Genomic DNA, 21,328 nt, shown 5'->3' with positions numbered 1-21,328 from the left:
TCTCTGTGGCTCTCCCCTCCTCCCTAGTCCCCCTCCTCACTTGGCTCCCCTCCTCCCCCGTCCTCCTCCTCTCTGTGGCTCTCCCCTCCTCCCCCTCTGTACGGGGCAGTGGTGGAAAAAAGTACCCAATTGTCATACTTGAGTAAAGGTATAGATACCTTAAAAGAAAGTTACTCAAGTAAAAGTAACCAAGTAAATACTATTGAGTAAAAGTCTAAAGTATTTGGTTCTAAAATCACACTTAAAGTATAAAAGTAAATAAAGTATAAATCATTTCAAATTCCTTATATTAAGCAAAGCAGACGGCACCATTTTCTTGTTTTTAAAATGTATGGATAGCCAGGAGCTCCAGCACTCAGACATCATTTATAAAAGATGCATGTGTGTTTAGTGAGTCCAGATCAGAGGCAGACGGGATGACCATGTGCTGTATTGATAAGTGTGTTAATTGGACCATATTCCTGCCCTGCTTAGCATTCAAAATGTAACGAGTACTTTTGGGTGTTCAGGTAAAATGTATGGAGTAAAAAATACATAATTTTCTTTAGGAATGTAGTGAAGTAAAAGTTGTCCAAAATATAAATAGTAAGGTAAAGTACAGATACCCCCAAAAATGACTTAAGTAGTACTTTAAGTATTTTTACTTAAGTACTTTACACCACTGGTAAGGGACACTGTGAATTCCTATGGGACCCTGCTTCACTACCGGTGGGTTGGGGGGGATGTTATGTGGACAGCAGAACGGACGGGGCAGAACTACCCCCCCCCCCCCCCTCACCGCAGTAGGAATGAGCTGAGATGGCTGTAACACATGGCAAGGACTGTGTGTGTATGTACAGTATATAGGGGTGCTGTCTCTCTATTACTAGAGTATACCCCACACTGTCAGCTGTCAATCTGTAGACTGCCATCCATCTGTAGGCTACCATCCATCTGCAGTCCTTGCCTTCCATTCTGCAGGCTACCTTCCATCTGCAGGCTACCTTCCATTCTGCAGCTACCTTCCGCATCATTGCAGGCTACCTTCCATCTGCAGGCTACCTTCCATCTGCAATGCTTCTATGTGCTACTGTACAGTCGTGGACAAAAGTTTTGGAGAATGAAACAAATATTCTTTCCACAAAGTTTGCTGCTTCAGTGTCTTTAGATATTTTTGTCAGATGTTACTAATGGAATACTGAAGTATAATTACAGGCATTTCATAAGTGTCAAAGGCTTTTATTGACAATTACATGAAGTTGATGCAAAGAGTCAATATTGCAGTGTTGACCCTTCTTTTTCAAGACCTCTGCAATCCGCCCTGGCATGCTGTCAATTAACTTCTGGGCCACATCCTGACTGATGGCAGCCCATTCTTGCATAATTAATGCTTGGAGTTTGTCAGAATTTGTGGGGTTTTGTTTGTCCACCCACCTCTTGAGGATTGACCACAAGTTCTCAATGGGATTAAGGCTCAATGGGAGTTAGTAAAAATATTGATGTTTTGTTCCCGGAGCCACTTAGTTATCACTTTTGCCTTATGGCAAGGTGCTCCATCATGCTGGAAAAGGCATTGTTCGTCATCAAACTGTTCCTGGATGGTTGGCGAGAAGTTGCTCTCGGAGGATGTGTTGGTACCATTCTTTATTCATGGCTGTGTTCTTAGGCAAAATTGTGAGTGAGCCCACCCCTCCCTTGGCTGAGAGAAGCAACCCCACACATGAATGTTCTCAGGATGCTTTACTGTTGGCATGACACAGGACTGTTGGTAGCACTCACCTTGTCTTCTCCGGACAAGCTTTTTTTCAGATGCCCCAAAACAATCAGAAAGGGGATTCATCAGCAGAAAATGACTTTTACCCCAGGTCTCAGCAGTCCAAAATCCCTGTACCTTCTTTGCAGAATATCAGTCTGTCCCCGATGTTTTTCCTGGAGAGAAGTGGCTTCTTTGCTGCCCTTCTTGACACCAGGCCATCCTCCAACAGTCTTCGCTCGCTCGCTGTAAGGGGACTCAGATGGTGCCTTCTGGAGTATGCTCTCTTATTTTCAGCTTTATGAAAACCAACACATTTAAGACCTGTTGTGTTATACTTTAGTTCAGGTGACTTATATGAGGCAGGGGGAAGGTGTGGCAGAGAAATGTTTTTAAAAAGTACAAGAGAAGAAGGGTATTGTAGTGAGGGAGAGAATCTCCTTTCCCTCTTCATCCTCCACACTTAATGTCATTGCTCTGAGATGGTGAGTGTTGAATAGCGCTATGGAAGGAGAGCGTGGAGCAGGTGCTACTTTATGGTGTCATTACGCTGCTGTGCTCTGTGTCCCCCAGATGGATGGTCCATTTGATGCTGTCGTTCCATTTGCAGCGCCCTTGGCTAAAGCTGGCTGCGCCCTCCTTTTCCATCTACTTGGGTATCGTGTCCTGTGGTTCGGTGTCTCCCTGAAGCCCGCAGCTGAATCAACTTCTAGGAGACTGTTTGTGGTAGGCCTACAGTTCTGTGAGCGTATTCATAGTAGCGTGTTTTGTGTCTGCGTGTTGTTGTGTGTTCCTCTTGACCGTATATTCTATTTTGAGGTCCACTGCTGTGTGTTGTGTTTCCCTTTCTTTGTCCGCGTGGCGGCCGTCGCTGTAATGTGTAGGTTTGTCCTCATGCGCTATCAAAATAGCATGCTTATGACTATTCGATACTAACTACGGGTAGACCGCGTGACTAAACTAGCTTCTTCATCCTTGTAATTACTTCCGTCGGCATGAGATTTGAACCCCCACTCTTCACTCAGACAACTTCAACGACACTCAAGGAGTTCCTTGATCGTAGTACCACTCAGGTGACACCATCGTCAACGCTAAAATGGTTCTTTCGGTCACCCTGGTGTGTTCATATGTGATTGCTCTGTGTGTTTGAAGAGTGCAATTGGACCGGAATTAAATGTGATTGTGGGACAGACTTAAGGATTAGATGTGTTTGTGTGTTATTTTACTGAGCTCTCGGTGTACACGTACAACGCAAATATTCTGTACTTTGCTTCGCTCTAGTGTTGAAGTATTACGTGCGTCTTTTGTGAGTCTTGCAAGCGGGCGCATAATGCGACTCATGAGGCAGATATCGAGTCATCTTGAAGTACGTTGTTTCTTCATCTCCTTAGTCATGAATGGTTGGATAAATCAATCTCTAGACACAAGGTGGTCCATTACTGCCACTATGGGCGTCTGAGTGTGCTAGTAGGTTGGAACAGAAGAACTCTATTCGACGGTATGTTCGCACGATTTACTGCCGCCTGGGTTTTATGATTTTGCTCAGGCGCAGCGCACATTCATTGCGTCTGTATCCTCCTTGATGACCCGGTTGAGAAGCTTCATGTGTCGTTACTCTCCCCATGAGGAAGTACACCAAGTTGACTACTTCAAAATGGTGACTGCTGCTGCCTCCTGCAATTGGTAACTGCTCACTGCACTCTAAGCAATAAAGACCACGCACACCATATCTGTGCACACATCCTGCCGCCCTCACTCTTCCATAGCGACCTGTCCCCCTCCCTTCATCCATCCATTTCCTGTCCCCCTGTCCAATTCCCCCAAAAAGCAATCCCTATCCTCCCCTCCATTCCATTCCCTTTTCCAATCCCCCCAAACAAGCACGCGAGCGTCGGCTATACGCGATTCAGCATCTTACCTCGTCAACATCTCACACCTGGTGTTGGTCTCAGGAATGACGAGCCGCGACGACTCGTCCCTGACTAATGTTGCAGCGGCTTGGTCGAGGGGTCGATTCACAGCTGACCCAGTGGGCATGGCTAACTACAGAACAAGTACTTTTGCCGGCCCACAGCGTCCTTTTCGTGTGGCTACATTAGACGGTTCTTGTGGTTAAGTCATTTTAGCAGATGCTGCACTTTATCAGAGCGATTACAGGAGCATTAGGGTTAAGTTGCCTTTGCTCAAGGGCACGCCAAAAGAAGAGTGGAAAATGTATTGTTTGTCACGCGTGAGTTTCGGAGTTCTCTAGGGATGTGTTTCATAGGCAAAGAGAGGAACCAGCCTTACCGCTCTTATTTTACTTTGTAATTCATCTGTATACTTACGGTCTTCATAACACCATCTCAACCTCGCTTTTAACCGGTTTATATTGGGCCATACTTCTCGCCCAGGTGGCATACCAGCACCCAAGAGCATCGGCAGGTCAGACTTGTCGATGAAAAAAATTCTTACCATTATTTTTTTAGTGGTATGATCTTCAAAACTTGTTAGGCCTTTAACGATGTTTATCTCACTTTTATTACAGGGAGTACCCATTTTCAAAAGTTTGGACACGGCCCGTATTTACCACACTTCAAGGGTTTTTCTTTAGTGGCCTATTTTTTTTACATGCGGCAAATTATATCTCATAATCAGTTTTTGATTTTTACTAATTAGCCGGAATAATACTGAAAGACTTCGGATCACAAAAGCTTATAGAAAAACAGCATCAACAAGCCAGATGATATGCTTAGTTTTAGACACCAACAAAAGAAACACAGGCGTGGATTTTTTTACAACATAATGAACACCGTGCTTTGCAACAGTATATTTCCAATTATTTTAGATTCTTCAAAGCGAGCTCACCCTTTCGCCACTTTCGACGACGATTGGCATTCACAAACACTTCCGCGCACACAGGTCAATCCTCTCATACAGGAAACTTAAGCTTCCACCTTCGAGAAACACTGAGTAGGTGTGATATCACACACACACTTTTTGGTGCAAGAACTCATGGCTCTGGTGTATGGTGTCACCATGGCGTGTTACATCTACCTTCAGCTCTAGAGATCTTTTTTCAGAGGGGAGTAGGTTGGATGGGAGAGTAGTGGAGGTAGGGCGACAACAGATAAGATGAGCAGATGGCAAAGATAGCTGCTACCGGGCGAGATTGTGGTTGTTGTCTGCGAGTTGGTGAAATCGTTGTTTCGGATGTGGAGGAACAGACTGTTCCGACTGACACATGTATGGGGGGGGGGGTGGAAAGCATTAAGTCCATATAGAACACATCCACAGAACTGCCATGGTTTCTGGCCTATTAGGACATATTTACAGCCTGGTTTGAGGCTGGGTTTTTTGGGGCTGACCGCACACCTCWGCAGCGCACCTTTTCTAACCAACAGGACTCTGTAGACACGGCTTCCTTCACTACAGTTGTAAGTAGTAACAGAAGAGACAGCTTGAGCCATGAGAAGAATCAGAGGAGGAGACTTGCCTGGCCCTGCATGTCAGGAGCGATGGGGATGGACGGCCAGAAAGCTGAGTAGACAGTGAAGAACAGCATCCAGAGAATCATACTGCCCCACACTGCCAAGTGGGAGAACTACAGGGAAGGAGAGGGGGTGGGAGAGGAGGGAGGGAGTTGGAAGAGGAAGGAAAAGGGGTGAGAAATATAGAGCGAGGTCACATAGTTAATGTACAAACACTGAATATAGACAACCTTGTCCCTGAGAGTCCCCCTCCTCTTTCCCTCCCCCTCTGTCTCGTTCCCTTTCCCTCCCTCTCTCTTTTCCTTTGTCTATCCCTCCTTCCCCCTCTCTCTCCCTCTCTGTAAGGGGACACTGTGTGAATACCTATGGGACCCTGCTTCATTACCGGGGGGGTGTTGTGTGGACAGCTGAACGGACGGGGGGTGTCAACGCCTGTCCCTGGAGTGGGAATGCCCTGAGATGGCTGTAACACATGGCAAGGAGAGTATGTGTGTGTGTGTGTGTAGGGGGCTGATCTCTATACACTAGCATACCCCACACTGTCACCTACCACTATACCTGTACACAACAGTGTCAGCTGTCAACCTGTAGGCTACCAGTCATGTGGTACTATATGTCAACAGGGTACATAGAAGCAGTCTATAGGGCTAGTGAAGTGGGAGTGTGTATTAGAGGGGAAACAGACTCTTACCCTGGTCCAGGCAGTGGTTTCCATACCAGCTTTTAAACACACTGTTACTACCACATACTGCAGAGAGAGAGAGAGAGAGAGAGAGAGAGAGAGAGAGAGAGAGAGAGCGAGCGAGCGAGAGAGAGCAAGAAAGAGAGCGTGAAGGAGGGTTAGTTCACAAACGACACCAGAGATAATAAACATCCATAATGATATACTGTAAACTTAACACTTCCTGTTAAAACCCTCAGAGTGTACCTGCAGCTCTCAGCCATCTAAACACAAACAAATAAGCAACAGACACACACACCGTGCTAAATGTAAGGAACAGAGTGATGGAGAGAGAGAGGGAATAAGGTAGATGAGTAGAGCGATTGCTGAGGGAGACTAACTGCAGTCCCATGAGCACTTCATTACTGATTTAAAATGGCCAGAGTCTAGCATCTCTATAGCAGGATCCAAAAAGTCTAATTGACACACACGACACACACATTTTATCAGACTGGGCATTACATTAGTGGGTCCATGTTAATGTTCAGAGTGTCAGCGCCAACATAAACGAGACACGGTGCAGTTCATCTGCTTACCGTGTAGACCATGTTCCCCACAAACAGGTAGTCAGTTCCATGACCGTTGTTGAAAGGACTGTCTGGGGAGAACACACACACAGAAATATTTAGCACAAGATATTAAGATAAGAGTGTGTGACTAGCAGGGAGGTGTAGGCACCACTACTTACCATGTTCTAGAACTTTGAGTGGAAACCAGAAGAGAATAATGGAATGGATCAGAGCATTTATACAGTGACCCCAAAACACCTGAGAGAGAGAGAGAGACAGACAGACAGACAGAGGCCGAGACACAGACCAGAGAGAACACAGTAGACTCACACAGAGAGACACACAGAGAAGACACACAGAGAGACACACAGAGAACACACCAGAGGGGACAGAGACACACAGAGAGGACAGAAACACACAGAGAGAGACAGAGAGCACAGAGAGAGAGACCACAGAGAGAGGAGACAGAGAGACACAGAGGAGAGAGACAGAGAGAGAACAGAGAGAGAGACAGAGAACACAGAGAGAGGACAGAGAGCCACAGAGAGAAGAGAGACAGAGAGACACAGAGAGAGAAGAGACAGAGAGACACAGACGAGAGAGAGAGACAGAGAGACACACGAGAAGAGCAGACAGAGGACACATCAGAGTAGAGAGACAGAGAGACACACAAGTAGAGACACACAGAGACACACAGAGAGACGAGAGAGAGGAGACACAGAGACCACAAGAGAGAGACACAGAGAGAGCACAGAGACGAGACACAGAGAGAGACAGAGCCACACGAGACGAGGCCACAGAGGCACACAAAGCCACACAGAGAGAGCAGAGACCACACAGGAGAGAAAGAAGACACACAGAGAGAGAACAGGAACACCAGGAGAGAAGACCAAGAGAGACAGAGAACAGGGAGATGAGGACAGAGAGAGAGCACAGAGAGAAGAGCACGAAGGAAGACGGAGAGAGAACTAGAGAGCACACAAGAGAGAGACCGAGAGACAGAGACAGAGATGACGACGAGACAGAGACACACGAGAGAGAGACGACGACACAGAGAGGAAACAGAGACACACAGAGAGAGACAGAGACACACAGAGAGAACGACAGCAGACACACATGGAGAGTACAGAGATACACACAGAGAGAGCAGAGACACACACAGAGGCGAGACAGAACACACAGAGAGAAGAGACAGAGACACACAGAGAGAGACAGGAAGACTCACGAGACAGGCACAGAGAGACCAGAGACACACAGAGAGAGACAGAGACAAACACAGAGAGAGACAGAGACACACAGAGAGAGACGAGGGATCACATAAGAAGACAGAGCCCAGAGAGGAACAGAGACACACCAGAGAGCAGAAAGACAAGAGAAGTCCACAGGACAAAATACACAGAGCACAGAGAGAGACACAGAGACACACGCGAGAGACAGAGACACACAGAGAGAGACAGAGACACACACAGAGAGACAGATACACACACAGAGAGACAGATACACACATAGAGACAGAGATACACAGAGAGACACACAGAGAGACAGACACACAGAGACACACACAGAGAGAGACAGACACACACAGAGCGACAGAGCGAGAGGATGGAGAGAGCGAGAGAGGGCAGTAGTAGTAAGTACAAACCAATGCCAAAACACACAGAGGCCACATACAAAAACAGTGTTTCCCTCACAGTAATACAACTACCACTGTGTATTCACCATCGCTACCAACCAACTGCCCTGCTTCTGCGCACACACATTACACACACCTACCACTCACTAACTGAATGACTTCCTTATTCTGGCCCTCTGAATCTCATTAGCATTGCCATGGAGACGGCCCGGACTCCCTGCCACCTTGTTTACCCGCTGGGGTTCCAAACAAACACCAGGCATCTCAAATCCATCAGAGACAAGCCCCACCATGACCCATCAAACACAGAGCATGACAATCATAGCTTCATTTCAGATGACGCCACACATGTGCATATAGGTCTACAAGTTATGTCTAATAATATGCTAATCATTTATGTATCTTTTCATTCATAGTGTTCAAAATGGTTCCATGTTTGTCCATGAATAATTGTACAGTATTTCAATGTAATTGTGTGTGTGTGTGTACCTTGGTGTTGAAGCCCTCGGCATTCTGGGTAATCCTGTATAGCTGGGGGAAGCGTAGCATGTTCTGCTGACTGCACGGCCGGTCAAAGATCCCCAGAGTGAAGGGAGGCAGCGCCGTGAAGATCTGACACACACACACACACACCACACACACACACACCACACAATAACAAAGTCAAAACACCCAAACAAACACGTCTGCCTTTCAGAGATTCAGACAGTGACTGTTGTGTTGATTGTGTGACTGAGAAAACACACAACACAATCAACAGGAATTCCACCAAACATGGCGAGCCTGAGGGCTGGATACATTATCACTGAGACGTAGCGGCAGAGAGACAGGAGAACAGACACTCTGCTGTGGCATGCAGATTGACCACAGATAACAGAACACAGCTCACACAGAGTGGAGACATGGAAGGAGAGGGAGGGATGGAGAGAGAGAGGGGGAAAGGGTGAAGGAGAGAGAAAAATATGGAGTACGAGGGAGAGTAAAGGACAGAGATCCAGAGAAATGGACAGTATGAATAAAGTGGACACTCACCACGTTGTAGAGGCCTATACACCAGCGTTCAAACAGGATCTGTCCAGAGAAGCCGTTCACAAAGGCAAACCACAGCTGGACAAAAGAGAGTGATGACATAGGATGAGTAAACAAGGGAGGATGGAAAGAACGGCTTTATAGGCCCAGATAGAGGAGAACCAACACATTGATTTGTTTCATGGTGAAGTGGCCCTTGTGCATAGATGACAGATCTAGGATCAGTCTCCACTACCCAATGCTAAAGTTATCTACAAAGAGTAAAACACTGGAATCTGACTCTGGGTCAGGTGTTGAGGAGGAGTGTCCACCCATACAGAGAGACTGACTGATCAGAGTGTGTATGATGATATTCCTGGAGCACACACACTCTGCTTTGTGTACAGAGACCGTCTATAACCCTTCACGTATAGAAATCTGCAGGCAGCCAATAATGTGTGATAAACACACACACACACACACACACACACACACACACACCAGTGTGAGAGGGACAGCGAGGTAGAGGGTCTTATGATGGTTTGCACCTGCTGGCATCCTTAATGTTAGACAGAGAGGGGGGCACAGCTGACAGATACCCCTCATGGCTTCCAAAATGTCTCTCACCCATTCTACACAGTGTGTGTGTATGTGTGTGTACATCCAGTAAAGTGTGTGTGTGCGTGTGTGTGTGTGTGTGTGTGTGAGTGACAGAAAGCAGACACCAGAGGGGCACCTCATCCATCACTGTCAAACATTTCGACAAACAGCTGCAAAATGTCACTGTTAATGTATGTGTCTGTGAGAGAGAGAGAGCGAGAGAGAGAGAGAGAGAGAATGACATCAAAATAGAAAAGGGGGTTAGTCACTTACTAAATGAGTCCAGCTTCCTACTAATGTAAATCATATTTTATGTGTCGTCATAACCTGATTGGCTCTCTGGGTGGCATGCATAGGACCTGACCTATATAAGGGAGGGTGGGCGTGGTGAGGATGAGGGAGGGGTGTGTCTTACCTCTATAATGTAGAGCACCACATTCTTATAGAAACAGTAGAGAATACACTTAGTGACACGGTTATAACTCCACGCCCCATGGACCAGCAACAGCTTCTCCAGGTAGGAAAACTAGGACCAGTCAGAGGGGGAGGGGGAGAGAGAGATGGATACAGGGTGAGACAGAGATAAGCAGTACCCGAGGGGTAAAGACAGACAGACAGACAGACAGATTCCTAGATTCCTCTGGCTCTCACATAATACTTCAACTGGCTCCTCCTCCATTCTCCCCACAGGGACACATGCTAACCATTAACACAGGAGTGCTAGCAGCTCACAAACAAGCTGCGGGCTGGAATCTGCTTTGTGTGTTACCTGTGCTATGGAGTAGTCCGAGGAGTTGGTGGCCTGCATGCCCTCGTTGCCACTGATGCCAACCCCCACATGGGCAGTCTGGATCATGCCCACGTCGTTGGCCCCGTCTCCTATGGCCAGAGTGATGGCCTTCACATGCTTCTTCACCATGTCCACTATCTCAGACTTCTGGAGGGGAGACACCCTGGAGAGGGAGACCATATTAGACACATATTTACCTCAGATTACACAGATCCACAAAGAAATCGAAAACAATCCGATTTTGATAAACTCCCATATCTACTGGGTGAAATACCACAGTGTGCCATCACAGCAGCAATATGTGACCTGTTGCCACAGAAAAAGGGCAACCAGTGAAGAACAAACACCATTGTAAATTCAAACATATTTATGTTAATTTATTTTCCCTTTTGTACTTTAACCATTTGCACATCGTTACAACACWMWWWWWWWKWGTGTTGTAACGATGTGCAAATGGTTAAAGTACAAAAGGGAAAATAAATTAACATAAATATGTTTGAATTTACAATGGTGTTTGTTCTTCACTGGTTGCCCTCTTTCTATATATATATATARACACACGACATTTGTAATGTCTTTATTCTTTTGGAACGTCTGAGTGTTATGTTCATTCTTATTGTTTATTTCACTTTTGTATATTATCTACTTCACTTGCTTTGGCAACGTTAACATGTGTTTCCCATGTCAATAAAGACCCTTGAAATGAGAGGGACAGATCAGTTAGAAACCAGTTACACAACAACCTAAAAGACCAAAAGTAAAAGATGTCTAGGAGACTGGAAACAACTATTCAACCAGGTGGGGAACAGTCAGTGAGTGAGAGACACAGACAGAGAGAGCACGTGAGATCAGATTACCAACAACATAAATTACAAAACGCATAAAGATTAGAATGATTGGAAATGGAAGAGAGGAAAAGAGTTGAAGAGAGAACAAAAGAAGGAGATTTAAAGACAGCTGGCAGAGAAACAGACAGACTTCACACATAAACATGAGGTTTCTGTTCAGTGGTTTACATTAGGGAGCAGGAAATATAACCACAATGGCTTCTATTTAGTACCAAATCCCAAGGTAAAAGTTGACCTTAACCACAGACCTAGGATAAGATTTTACTGCCCCAGATCCTAACCTGACCCATTAAATAGATGGAAATATATCTGTTCCTGTATCAGTGGTTTAGGGCACTGCTTCCCACTAATGTGCTTGTGTAGCCATTCAGTCATTGTGATAGCTGGTTGAGGGACCAGACCCCTGAGGTACTCCACCCTCTTAACCTGTAACCCTCAGCCTCTCTGTCTGTCTGTCTCCTAAACCGGCTCTGTCTACACAGACAATGAGATGAGGAGCACAGGGGACAGTGTCTAGGGTGAATTCACAGACATTGTGTGTGTGTGTGTGTGTGTGTGTGTGTGTCGTGGTGGTGGTGTGTGTTGTGTGTGGGTTGTGTGGTGTGGTGTGTGTGTGTTGTGTTAATAGATAGCGTATGCCTTGTTGAAAAACATCTTTTGTACGCTCCTGTTACCCTCTGCCATGTCAGTTTTGCTAGGCCTGTAGTCAGACCAGAGCACACACTCAGTGATTTCAAAGACCCCAACAGGGACCACTCTTTCTGGGCAAGAGGAAGCAGGCCAGGCTGCGGGTACGGGAGAAAAACTCTAATATAGCCTTTCTATGTATCGCTCTGACACACACCACCTGTGCAGGCCAGCGGGTAGCCACGGGTCATAAAGATGGTCTGTGTGTTCTTGAGCAGAACCGTGGCCCGGTCAATGCTAAACCACAGAGCTGGGTGGTCCGCTTAGTATTCTCCACACACACACTTTCCAAGGGGAAACATCAGCGAGAGAATTGGCTGGAAAAGCTGATGTTGAGAGACGAGATGAGCCTCTGCTCTCTGAGTGCGTGTCTGTCTGCGTGTCTGTTCTGCGTGAGAACAGAAGGAGCGTATAGGACACTAGTAGAAATAGTGACTCAACAAAAAAAAATCCCTCAAAGCCCCCCCCCCCCCCCCCCACACAAAAAAAGCGTTGAGAATGGTGGCTCAGGCACCTCAGGGTAGATGAAAGAGGCTAAATGGTTCTTCATGGTGGATTGAAGAGTAAATGAGGAGTTTAAAGTGGTTGTTTAAACAAAACAGAGTGTGAAGTCAGGAACCCAAGCATAGAGCCCTGCCTGAACCCACCACACCCTTACAAACAACACACACACCAAGGAGGAGAGGATCACAGTCACCTCTGCTATGAGTGGCCGGGGGATCAGGCGGAGAAAGAGAGGTCTAGAACAGCGGGGGGGGGGGGGGGGGCTGGAGCATTTGTAAGGCCTTGGAAGACCTAAGTCCGGATATGGCTTTTATGCTACAGAGAGTCAACATACGTGTGGTGTGTGTGTGTGTGTGTGTGTGTGTTGTGTGTGTGTGTTAGAATAGCGTAAGTGAGTCATGACTTTGACATTTTCATGGGTGCGGTTCCATTGTATTACATTAACCCCTCTGAGCTGCATCCCAATGCTTTTATCATCTACAGTTATTACTACTGTAACCTGGGCAACTGCAACCTTTAACATCATACAGTATTTACTACAGTAACCCTGGGCAACCTTGCAACATCTACAGTTATTTACTACTGTAACCCTGGCAACATCTACAGTTATTTACTACTGTAACCCGGGCAACCTGCAACCTTTAACTCACAACCAGAAACCTTTATAGGCACACATACAACCAAGTACCAAGCACACCCTAACACCACAGTCCTATACTCTGCATCCTCCGTGTGTGTGTGTGTGTGTGTGGTGGTGTGTGTGTGTGTCTGACCTGAAGCATTGCAGAACATGATGTGTGTTTGCGAGTGTGCGTGCATTTTTACCGGCAGGCAGATGACGGCCTTGCAGGACAGGGCGAGGTCTAGGAAGGCTTGGCGGAGCTCGAAGGACAGGGCGTATTTCAGGGTCTGTCCATCGATGATCAGAGCCAACTCATTCTCCTTCCCCAGAGAGTCACCCAGAGACGTACAGTGAGCTGTCAGGGTGGCACGTGTAGCCTGGTGAGGGCAAGAGACAGAGGGGGTGAAACAGACTGTGTGTGTGTGTATATATGTATATACACACACAGGTTTGAAGCAGAAAGAAAGATGTGAAGATATACACTGGAAACACACACACACGCATAAAACACACACAGTATGTGCGTGAGGTACTCGTGTTTGTTGGACCAGTCGGAGCAGAGTGTACAGGCCGTTTATGGGGCAGTAGTTTAGGGCAGGTTTATAATGGTGGAACAGGGACTGATAGAGAAAACAAACATCCCATAGACTCTAATGAGAACCATGTGGACAGGCAGGCACGCAACACACCACCACACAGCCCACACAGGAGAATACACACACACACGTGGAATACAAGACTTAATCCACACACAAACACACATTTAAAGGATATGCTTATATCCACATTTAAACTATAAATAGAAACGCACTTTCACAATGTTCAATATATATACAGATAGATGTACAATGGGCTCTGAATGTATTGGGACAGTGACACATTTGTTGTTTTTTTGGCTCTGTACTCCAGTACTTCGGATTTGAAATGATACAATGACTATAAGGTTAAAGTGCAGACTGTCAGCTTTAATTTGAGGGCCATTTCCATCCATATCGGGTGAACCGTTTAGAAATTACAGCACTTTTTGTACATAGTCCCCCCATTTTAGGGGACCAAAAGTATTGGGACAAATTGTATCATTTCAAATCCAAAGTGCTGGAGTACAGAACCAAAACATAAACAATAGTTTTACTGTCCCAATACTTTTGGAGCTCACTGTATTGTAGACAAACTACAGTCCCAGGCACAAACATGAATACACTTCATGGGTACGAACCCACAGAGAAGACTAGGTTATTTCCAGTCCAATGACCCCAGCTCATCCCTGTGACCTGGACTGATTGAGATGACCCTCCTTCTGTCAACTGACTAGTGTGTGGGGGAAACTACACAGTAATCACACACACTCCCTTTATTTCCCTCATACACACATTATTTTCCCCCCGCTGTCCTTACAAAATGTACACACACACACACACACACACACACACACACACACACACACACCGCATTCCCTCCGAAACTGATACAACAGCGGGCTGTCCCTCCTCTCTCTTGAAAAATCCCCTCTCTTGTTTTCTCAGCCTTGGGCTGTGTGTTTTTCTTCTATCCCACAATTCCTGTTTGCATTTACCTTCTCCCAAACAGAGAGAGAAAACACAAACAGAATGAAAGGATTAAAGAAGATTACAGGTTGTCAGAGTTCTGCAAATCAAAGTCTTTGCGTGTGTGTGACGGTTTGAGCTGGCGTGCGTGTGCGTGTGTGTCAAGGGGCACTGTCAGATACAGTCACAGTCCCCATCCATCTACCCTAGCGTAATATCCTCATTCTGGGAGGACTAAACAAACATTTAATTTTCTCAACGCAATTAAGAAAATAAATGAACTAACACTTTTTTAGGTAAGCACCTCAATTCAAAAAGGAAGAACCTCGTGCCGGTTGTCAGGATTACGTCGCCTCAAACACACTTGATTTAGAGGGGCTGTCTGTCATTCTGTTATTATGAGGTAGTTTGGTGTAGAGGGGCTGTCTGTCATTCTGTTATTATGAGGTAGTTTGGTGTAGAGGGGCTGCTGTCATCTTTATTATGAGGTGTTTTGGTGTATGAGGGGCTGTTGCATCTGTTATTAAGGTAGTTTGGTGTAGAGGGGGCTGTCATTCTGTTATTATGAGTAGTTTTGGTGTAGAGGTGCTGTCTGTCATTCTGTTATTATGAGGTTAGTTTGGTGTAGAGGGCTGTACTGGCATTCTGTTATATGAGGTTTTTGTGTAAGGGGCTTCTTATTGTTATTATGAGGTAGTTTGTGTAGAGGGCTGTTCTGTCATTCTGTTATTATGAGGTATTTTGGTAGAGGGGTGCTGCATTCCTGTTATTAGAAAGTTAAAAAGTTTTGTTGTAGAGGGGCTGTCTGTCATCTGTTATTGATGAGGTAGTTGTGTAGTAGAGGGGCGTCTGTCATTCTGTATTATGCGTATTGTGTAGAGGGCTGTCTGTCATTCTGTTATTATGAGGTATTTTTGTGTAGTTATTGGGGTGTCTGTCATTCTGTTATTAGAGTCAGTTTTGTGTGTAGAGGCTTCTGTCATTCTGTTTAATGAGGTAGTTGTGTAGAGGGGCTGTCTGTCATTCTGTTATTATGAGGTAGTTTTGTGTAGAGGTGCGTCTTCTTTGCTGTATATAGAGGTAAGTTTTGTGTAGAGGGGCTTGTCCTGTCATTCGTGTTATTATAGGGTTGTTTGGTGTAGAGGGGCTGTCGTCATTCGGTGTATTAGAGGTAGTTGTGTAGAGGGGCGGTTGTCATTCTGTTTTATGAGTAGTTTTTGGTGTTAGAGGGTGCTGTCATTCTGTTATTAGAGGTAGTTTGTGTAGAGGGCGGTCTGTCACGTTATAGAGGGTGTTTGTGTAGAGGGCTGTCTGTCATTCTGTTATTATGAGGTAGTTTTGTGTAGAGGGGCTGTCTGTCATTCTGTTATTATGAGGTAGTTTGGTGTAGAGGGGCTGTCTGTAATTATGTTATTAAAACTTCTTAGGGCTAGGCCCCTTTTTTCTCAATTTCCGCCTGAATGACATGCCCAAAGTAAACTGCCTGTAGCCAATTGTATATGCATATAATTGGTACCATTGGAAAGAAAACACTTTGAAGTTTGTAGAAATGTTAAAATAATGTAGGAGAATATAACACAATAGATATGGTAGGAGAAAATCCAAAGAAAAAAACCGGAATTATTATTTTTATTTTTGAGAGAGACCATCCTCTTAGAAATGCAAGAGAATGGTCATATTGTAAAATTCCTATGGCTTCGACAGGGTGTCAGCAGTCTATGTTCAAGGTTTCAGGCTTGTAACTTCAAAAACGAATAAGAAATAACAGTTTTTGTAAGAGGACAGTCTTGGAAATCTTTGTTTCTGCGCGCCATGACGAAGTTGCGCACCTGCTAAAATCGGTTTCCTATTGAACATACTTCTTTCCGAAATAAATATTATAGTTTGATTACATTTTAGGGTGTCTGAAGAGTAAATAGAAACGTATTTTGACTTGTTGAAACAAAGTTTAGGGGTAGATTTTCAGATTCCTTTCTCTGCAAGTTGAACGAGTGGATTACTCAAGTCGATGGCACCAACTAAACAGACTTTTTGGGATATAAAAAAGGATTTTAAATAACAAAACGACACTACATGTTATAGCTGGGATGCTTTGGATGACAAATCAGAGGAAGATTCTCAAAAAGTGAATATTTAATCTTTATATATGTGAATGTATGAAACCTGTGCTGGTGGAAAAATATGATGTGGGGTGCCGTCCTCAAACAATTGCATGGCATGTTTTCGCTGTAATAGCTACTGTAAATCGGACAGTTCAGTTAGATTAACAAGAATTTAAGCTTTCAGCCGATATAGGACACTTATATGTACCTAAAATGTTTAAAATCCATAATAACTATTAGAATTTATTTGAATTACACGCCCTCCAGTTTCACCGGAGGTTGTCCCGCTTACGGGACACCGATCCTTAAGAAGATTTATTTAATTTGGTGTAGAGGGGCTGTCTGTCATTTTGTTATTATAAGGTAGTTTGGTGTAGAGGGGCTGTCTGTCATTTTGTTATTATAAGGTAGTTTGGTGTAGAGGGGCTGTCTGTCATTTTGTTATTATAAGGTAGTTTGGTGTAGAGGGGCTGTCTGTCATTTTGTTATTATAAGGTAGTTTGGTGTAGAGGGGCTGTCTGTCATTTTGTTATTATAAGGTAGTTTGGTGCTTCTACACCTGCATTGCTTGCTGTTTGGGGTTTTAGGCTGGGTTTCTGTACAGCACTTTGAGATATCAGCTGATGTAAGAAGGGCTATATAAATAAATTGATTTAGAGGGGCTGTCTGTCATTTTGTTATTATAAGGTAGTTTGGTGTAGAGGGGATGTCTGTCATTTTGTTATTATAGGTAGTTTGGTGTAGAGGGGCTGCCACAATATTATGATGAATGTCACAATATCATGAGATATGACAGACTACCTACATCATCACGATTACACTCCCGAAGTAATAACCAACACTGTGATTCTCTTTCACACACACACACACACCTCAATGAGTCCAACTGGCAGCAAACAGTGTAATGGCCTAACACGTCGGTGTTAATAACCCACTGCTACTTGTCACAGCAGATAGCTAGTCTGTGCTAGGATGGTCTAACAGAACTGAAATCAACACTTGTTAACTGATTATAAAACATTATCAAACAGTTTGCAAATCGTCACACATTGGTTTATGTAACTTATTACACCACATATTTTCTTAATGTAAAACTAACCATTTCACATTTGTTCTGTACATCTACAGATAAGAGACACTGCAGGCTGTAAAATGACTGCATCTAGTCCTCTTTCTCACAAATGCTGCCTGTTTTTGAAGAAGACTGGTGCAATCAAGGACTGTACATTGTTCCATGTCACTGAATGACACCATAGTCCCAATAACACTAAGGTAACCTGTCTGAATGACTATCGCACCGTAGCACTCACATTTGTAGCCATGAAATGCTGTAAAAGGCTGGTCATGGCTCACATCAACATCATCCCAGACACCCTGGACCCACTCCAATTCACATACCACCCCAACAGATCCACAGATGAGGCAATGTCTATTGCATTCCACACTGCCCTTTCCCACCTGGACAAGAGGAACACCTATGTGAGAATGCTGTTCATTGACTACACCACAGTACCCTCAAAGCTCATCACTAAGCTAAGGACCCTGGGCCTCAACACCTCCTGTAACTGGTTCCTGGACTTCCTGATGGGCCATCCGCAGGTGGTGAGGGTAGGCAACAATACATCCGCTACGCTGACCTTCAACAAGGGGGCACCTCAGGGGTATAGTCCCCTCCTGTAATCCCTGTTCACCCACGACTGCATAGCCGCTTACAACTTCAACACCATCATTACGTTTGCCGACCACACGACCTTAGTAGGCCTGATCACCGACGACGAGACAGCCTATTAGGGAGGAGGTCAGAGACCTGGCAGTGTGTTGCCAGGACAACACCCTCTCTCTCTCAACGTCAGCAAGACAAAGGAGCTGATCGTGGACTACAGGAAAAGGAGGGCCGAACACGGCCCTATTCACGTCGAGGGGGCTGTAGTGGAGCAGGTCGAGAGCTTCAAGTTCCTCAGCGTCCACATCACTAAGGATGTATCATGGTCCACACATACCAACAGAGTCATGAAGATGGCATGACAACGCCTCTTCCCCCTCAGGAGGCTGAAAAGATTTGGCATGGCCCCTTAGCCCATCAAAAAGTTCTATAGTTCCACCATTAGGAGCATCTTGACTGGCTGCATCGCCGCTTGGTATGGCAACTGTTTGGCATTCGACTGCACGGCACTACAGAGGGTAGTGCGTACGGCCCAGTACATTACTGGGACCGACCTCCCTGATATCCAGGACCTCTATACCAGGCAGTCAGAGGAAGGCCCTAAAAATGGTCAAAGACTCCAGCCACCCTAGTCATAGACTGTTCTCTCTGCTACCGCATGGCAAGCGGTATCGGAGTGCCAAGTCTAGGTCCAAGAGGCTCCTAAATAGCTTCTACCCCCAAGCCATGAGACTCCTGAACATCTAATCAAATGGCTACCCAGACAACTTGCATTGCCTCCCCCCTGGAACACTGCTGCTACTCTGTTATTATCTATGCATAGTCACTTTAATAACTCTACCTACATGTACATGTTACAAGTCATAGACTGTTCTCTATGCTACCCTCACGGCAAGCGGTACCGATCCTCCAAGTCTGGAACCAACAGGACCTTGAACAGCTTCTACCCCCGAGCCATAAGACTGCTACATAATAAAATAGTTAACAATAAATAGCTACCCGGACTATCTGCACTGACCCGTTTTTGTACCAACTTTCACTCATCACAGATTCTGCTGCCTAGTTACTTTCTGTCACTTTATTCCTAGTTATATGTACATATCTACCTCAAGGACCTTGTAACCCCTGCACATCCACTCTGTACTGGTAAAACGTGTATATAGACAAGTTATCATTACTCATTGGTGTATTAATTAAACTTGTATTATTAATCTCTCTGCATTGTTGGCAAGGACCTGTAAGTAAGCATTTCACCTGTATAGTTCATTACACCTGTTCATGAAAGCATTGTGACGAACCAATAACATCTGAATGCACAAGTCTCAGTAGCATTTTCAGTTCGAAACAAACATTGTATTTTTCATTATGGCTACTAAGCTGAAAACACCCCACACACCACACAACACACTACCCACACACAACACAACACACATACACACACACACACACACAACACACCACACACACACACACACACACACACACTACACACACAACACACACCACACACACACAACACACACACACACCGAACAAATACCATTTGCTCAGGCTCTTGTGTTGAATCTTATCAGCTTATATTTAGAGCTTGGCCAGTTAATGTTCAGATGGTTGACATATTCATAGGTCAGACGTCTCGCCACACACACACACACCTCTGAAAGGTGAGGTGGGGGAGGAACAGACACCTCATATCTGAAATGCAGATTCTGGCACCAGTTGAGATTTAATAAAGAGTTTAATTATCTTAGCCATAGCATCTTACAAACACCACATCCCCACAGTCTGCCTGGACAGACAAAGCTACAAACACACACCAACAACACCTAACATACACACACAGAAGGTTGCATAAAATGTGAACAAATTAAAAGTGTCTACATAGTGTCTTAATTAAGGAGAGTGTGTGTGTGTGTGTGTGATGTGTGTGTGTGTGTGTGTAGTGTGTTGTTGTGTGTGTGTGGTGTGTGTGTGTGTGTGTGTGTGTGTTGATTAATGAGCAGCACAGTGAGGATGTTTTGGTTAGACGTGTAATGCTCGGAAGGCCGCGCTAGTAGACAGGACAGAGGGGAGTTTGTGGGGTAAGTAGATGAAATGTTATGCGACTTCAGTAAGACTATTAGCCTGGAGTCTGTACAAGCCACCACCTCTACGCTCAAAGGACTTGAGTCATGATGTGTTGAGTTTGATTATATAGAGAGGTGACAGATTGGAGCGTGGTCACAGCGGTCACTGTCACCAAGCTAGCCATTGTTCCAGGAGCATTGCTCAGAGAGAGGGTTTGTTTTGTACGGAGAGGAGCGACCAAAAGGAGATCCCATTACCCTCCTCATCATCAACATCAGATGGCTCCCTCTATGGTCTCTCCCTATTTCTCTACTCTTCCCCTCTCTCCTTTTTCTCTGTACCTCCCTCTCCCACTTTTACAGGTCTCACACAAAAACATAATTAAACAAATTCCCTGGCTTGATCACACACACACACCACCTGTGGCACATAGAGAGGGTTGACTAGCTACAGTATGTATATAGCAGCGTTGAAGAACCCCATAAAGGAAATGTTGGAACAGGAGGACGTGTTGTAGAGACATCGTCCCAACTCCTATGAGAGAATTATAAGAATCAGACGATGGATAGAGAGCAGGTGTGTGAAGAGAGAAAAGGAGTATGAAAAACTAACAGTGGCCGGAGGACAAGAGGATATATTGCCAATGGGACAATAGGTCTCTCTATGAATGATATCGCTCCTGCTCTCTCGCGTCATCGCGTAGTGACCCCCTCTCTCCACGGCTGTCTGTAGCTGTCCTCTCACTAGTGTCGTATGGTTTCTATTCTGTAGTACCTCCTCTCTCTCCACAGTCTCATCTGAACTGGTCTCTCCTATCTCCCTCTGCTT

The 21,328-nt window shown here is 45.2% G+C and overlaps 1 protein-coding gene across 1 annotated transcript in view; it reads right to left on the bottom strand.

The window, feature by feature from the left end:
* Window positions 1-21,328, bottom strand: part of atp8a2 (ATPase phospholipid transporting 8A2) — a 67,993-nt gene that overhangs the window by 14,427 nt on the left and 32,238 nt on the right. The window contains 10 exon segments of the mRNA XM_070446630.1: window positions 5,208-5,315; window positions 5,894-5,950; window positions 6,460-6,521; window positions 6,612-6,690; window positions 8,555-8,677; window positions 9,098-9,172; window positions 10,089-10,199; window positions 10,443-10,626; window positions 13,135-13,141; window positions 13,336-13,501. Coding sequence (XP_070302731.1) covers window positions 5,208-5,315; window positions 5,894-5,950; window positions 6,460-6,521; window positions 6,612-6,690; window positions 8,555-8,677; window positions 9,098-9,172; window positions 10,089-10,199; window positions 10,443-10,626; window positions 13,135-13,141; window positions 13,336-13,501 — 972 coding nt within the window.

This window comes from Salvelinus sp. IW2-2015, linkage group LG14, assembly GCF_002910315.2.
Source record: "Salvelinus sp. IW2-2015 linkage group LG14, ASM291031v2, whole genome shotgun sequence".
Taxonomy (NCBI): Eukaryota; Metazoa; Chordata; class Actinopteri; order Salmoniformes; family Salmonidae; genus Salvelinus; species Salvelinus sp. IW2-2015.
This window is presented reverse-complemented; position numbering and strand designations above follow the sequence as displayed.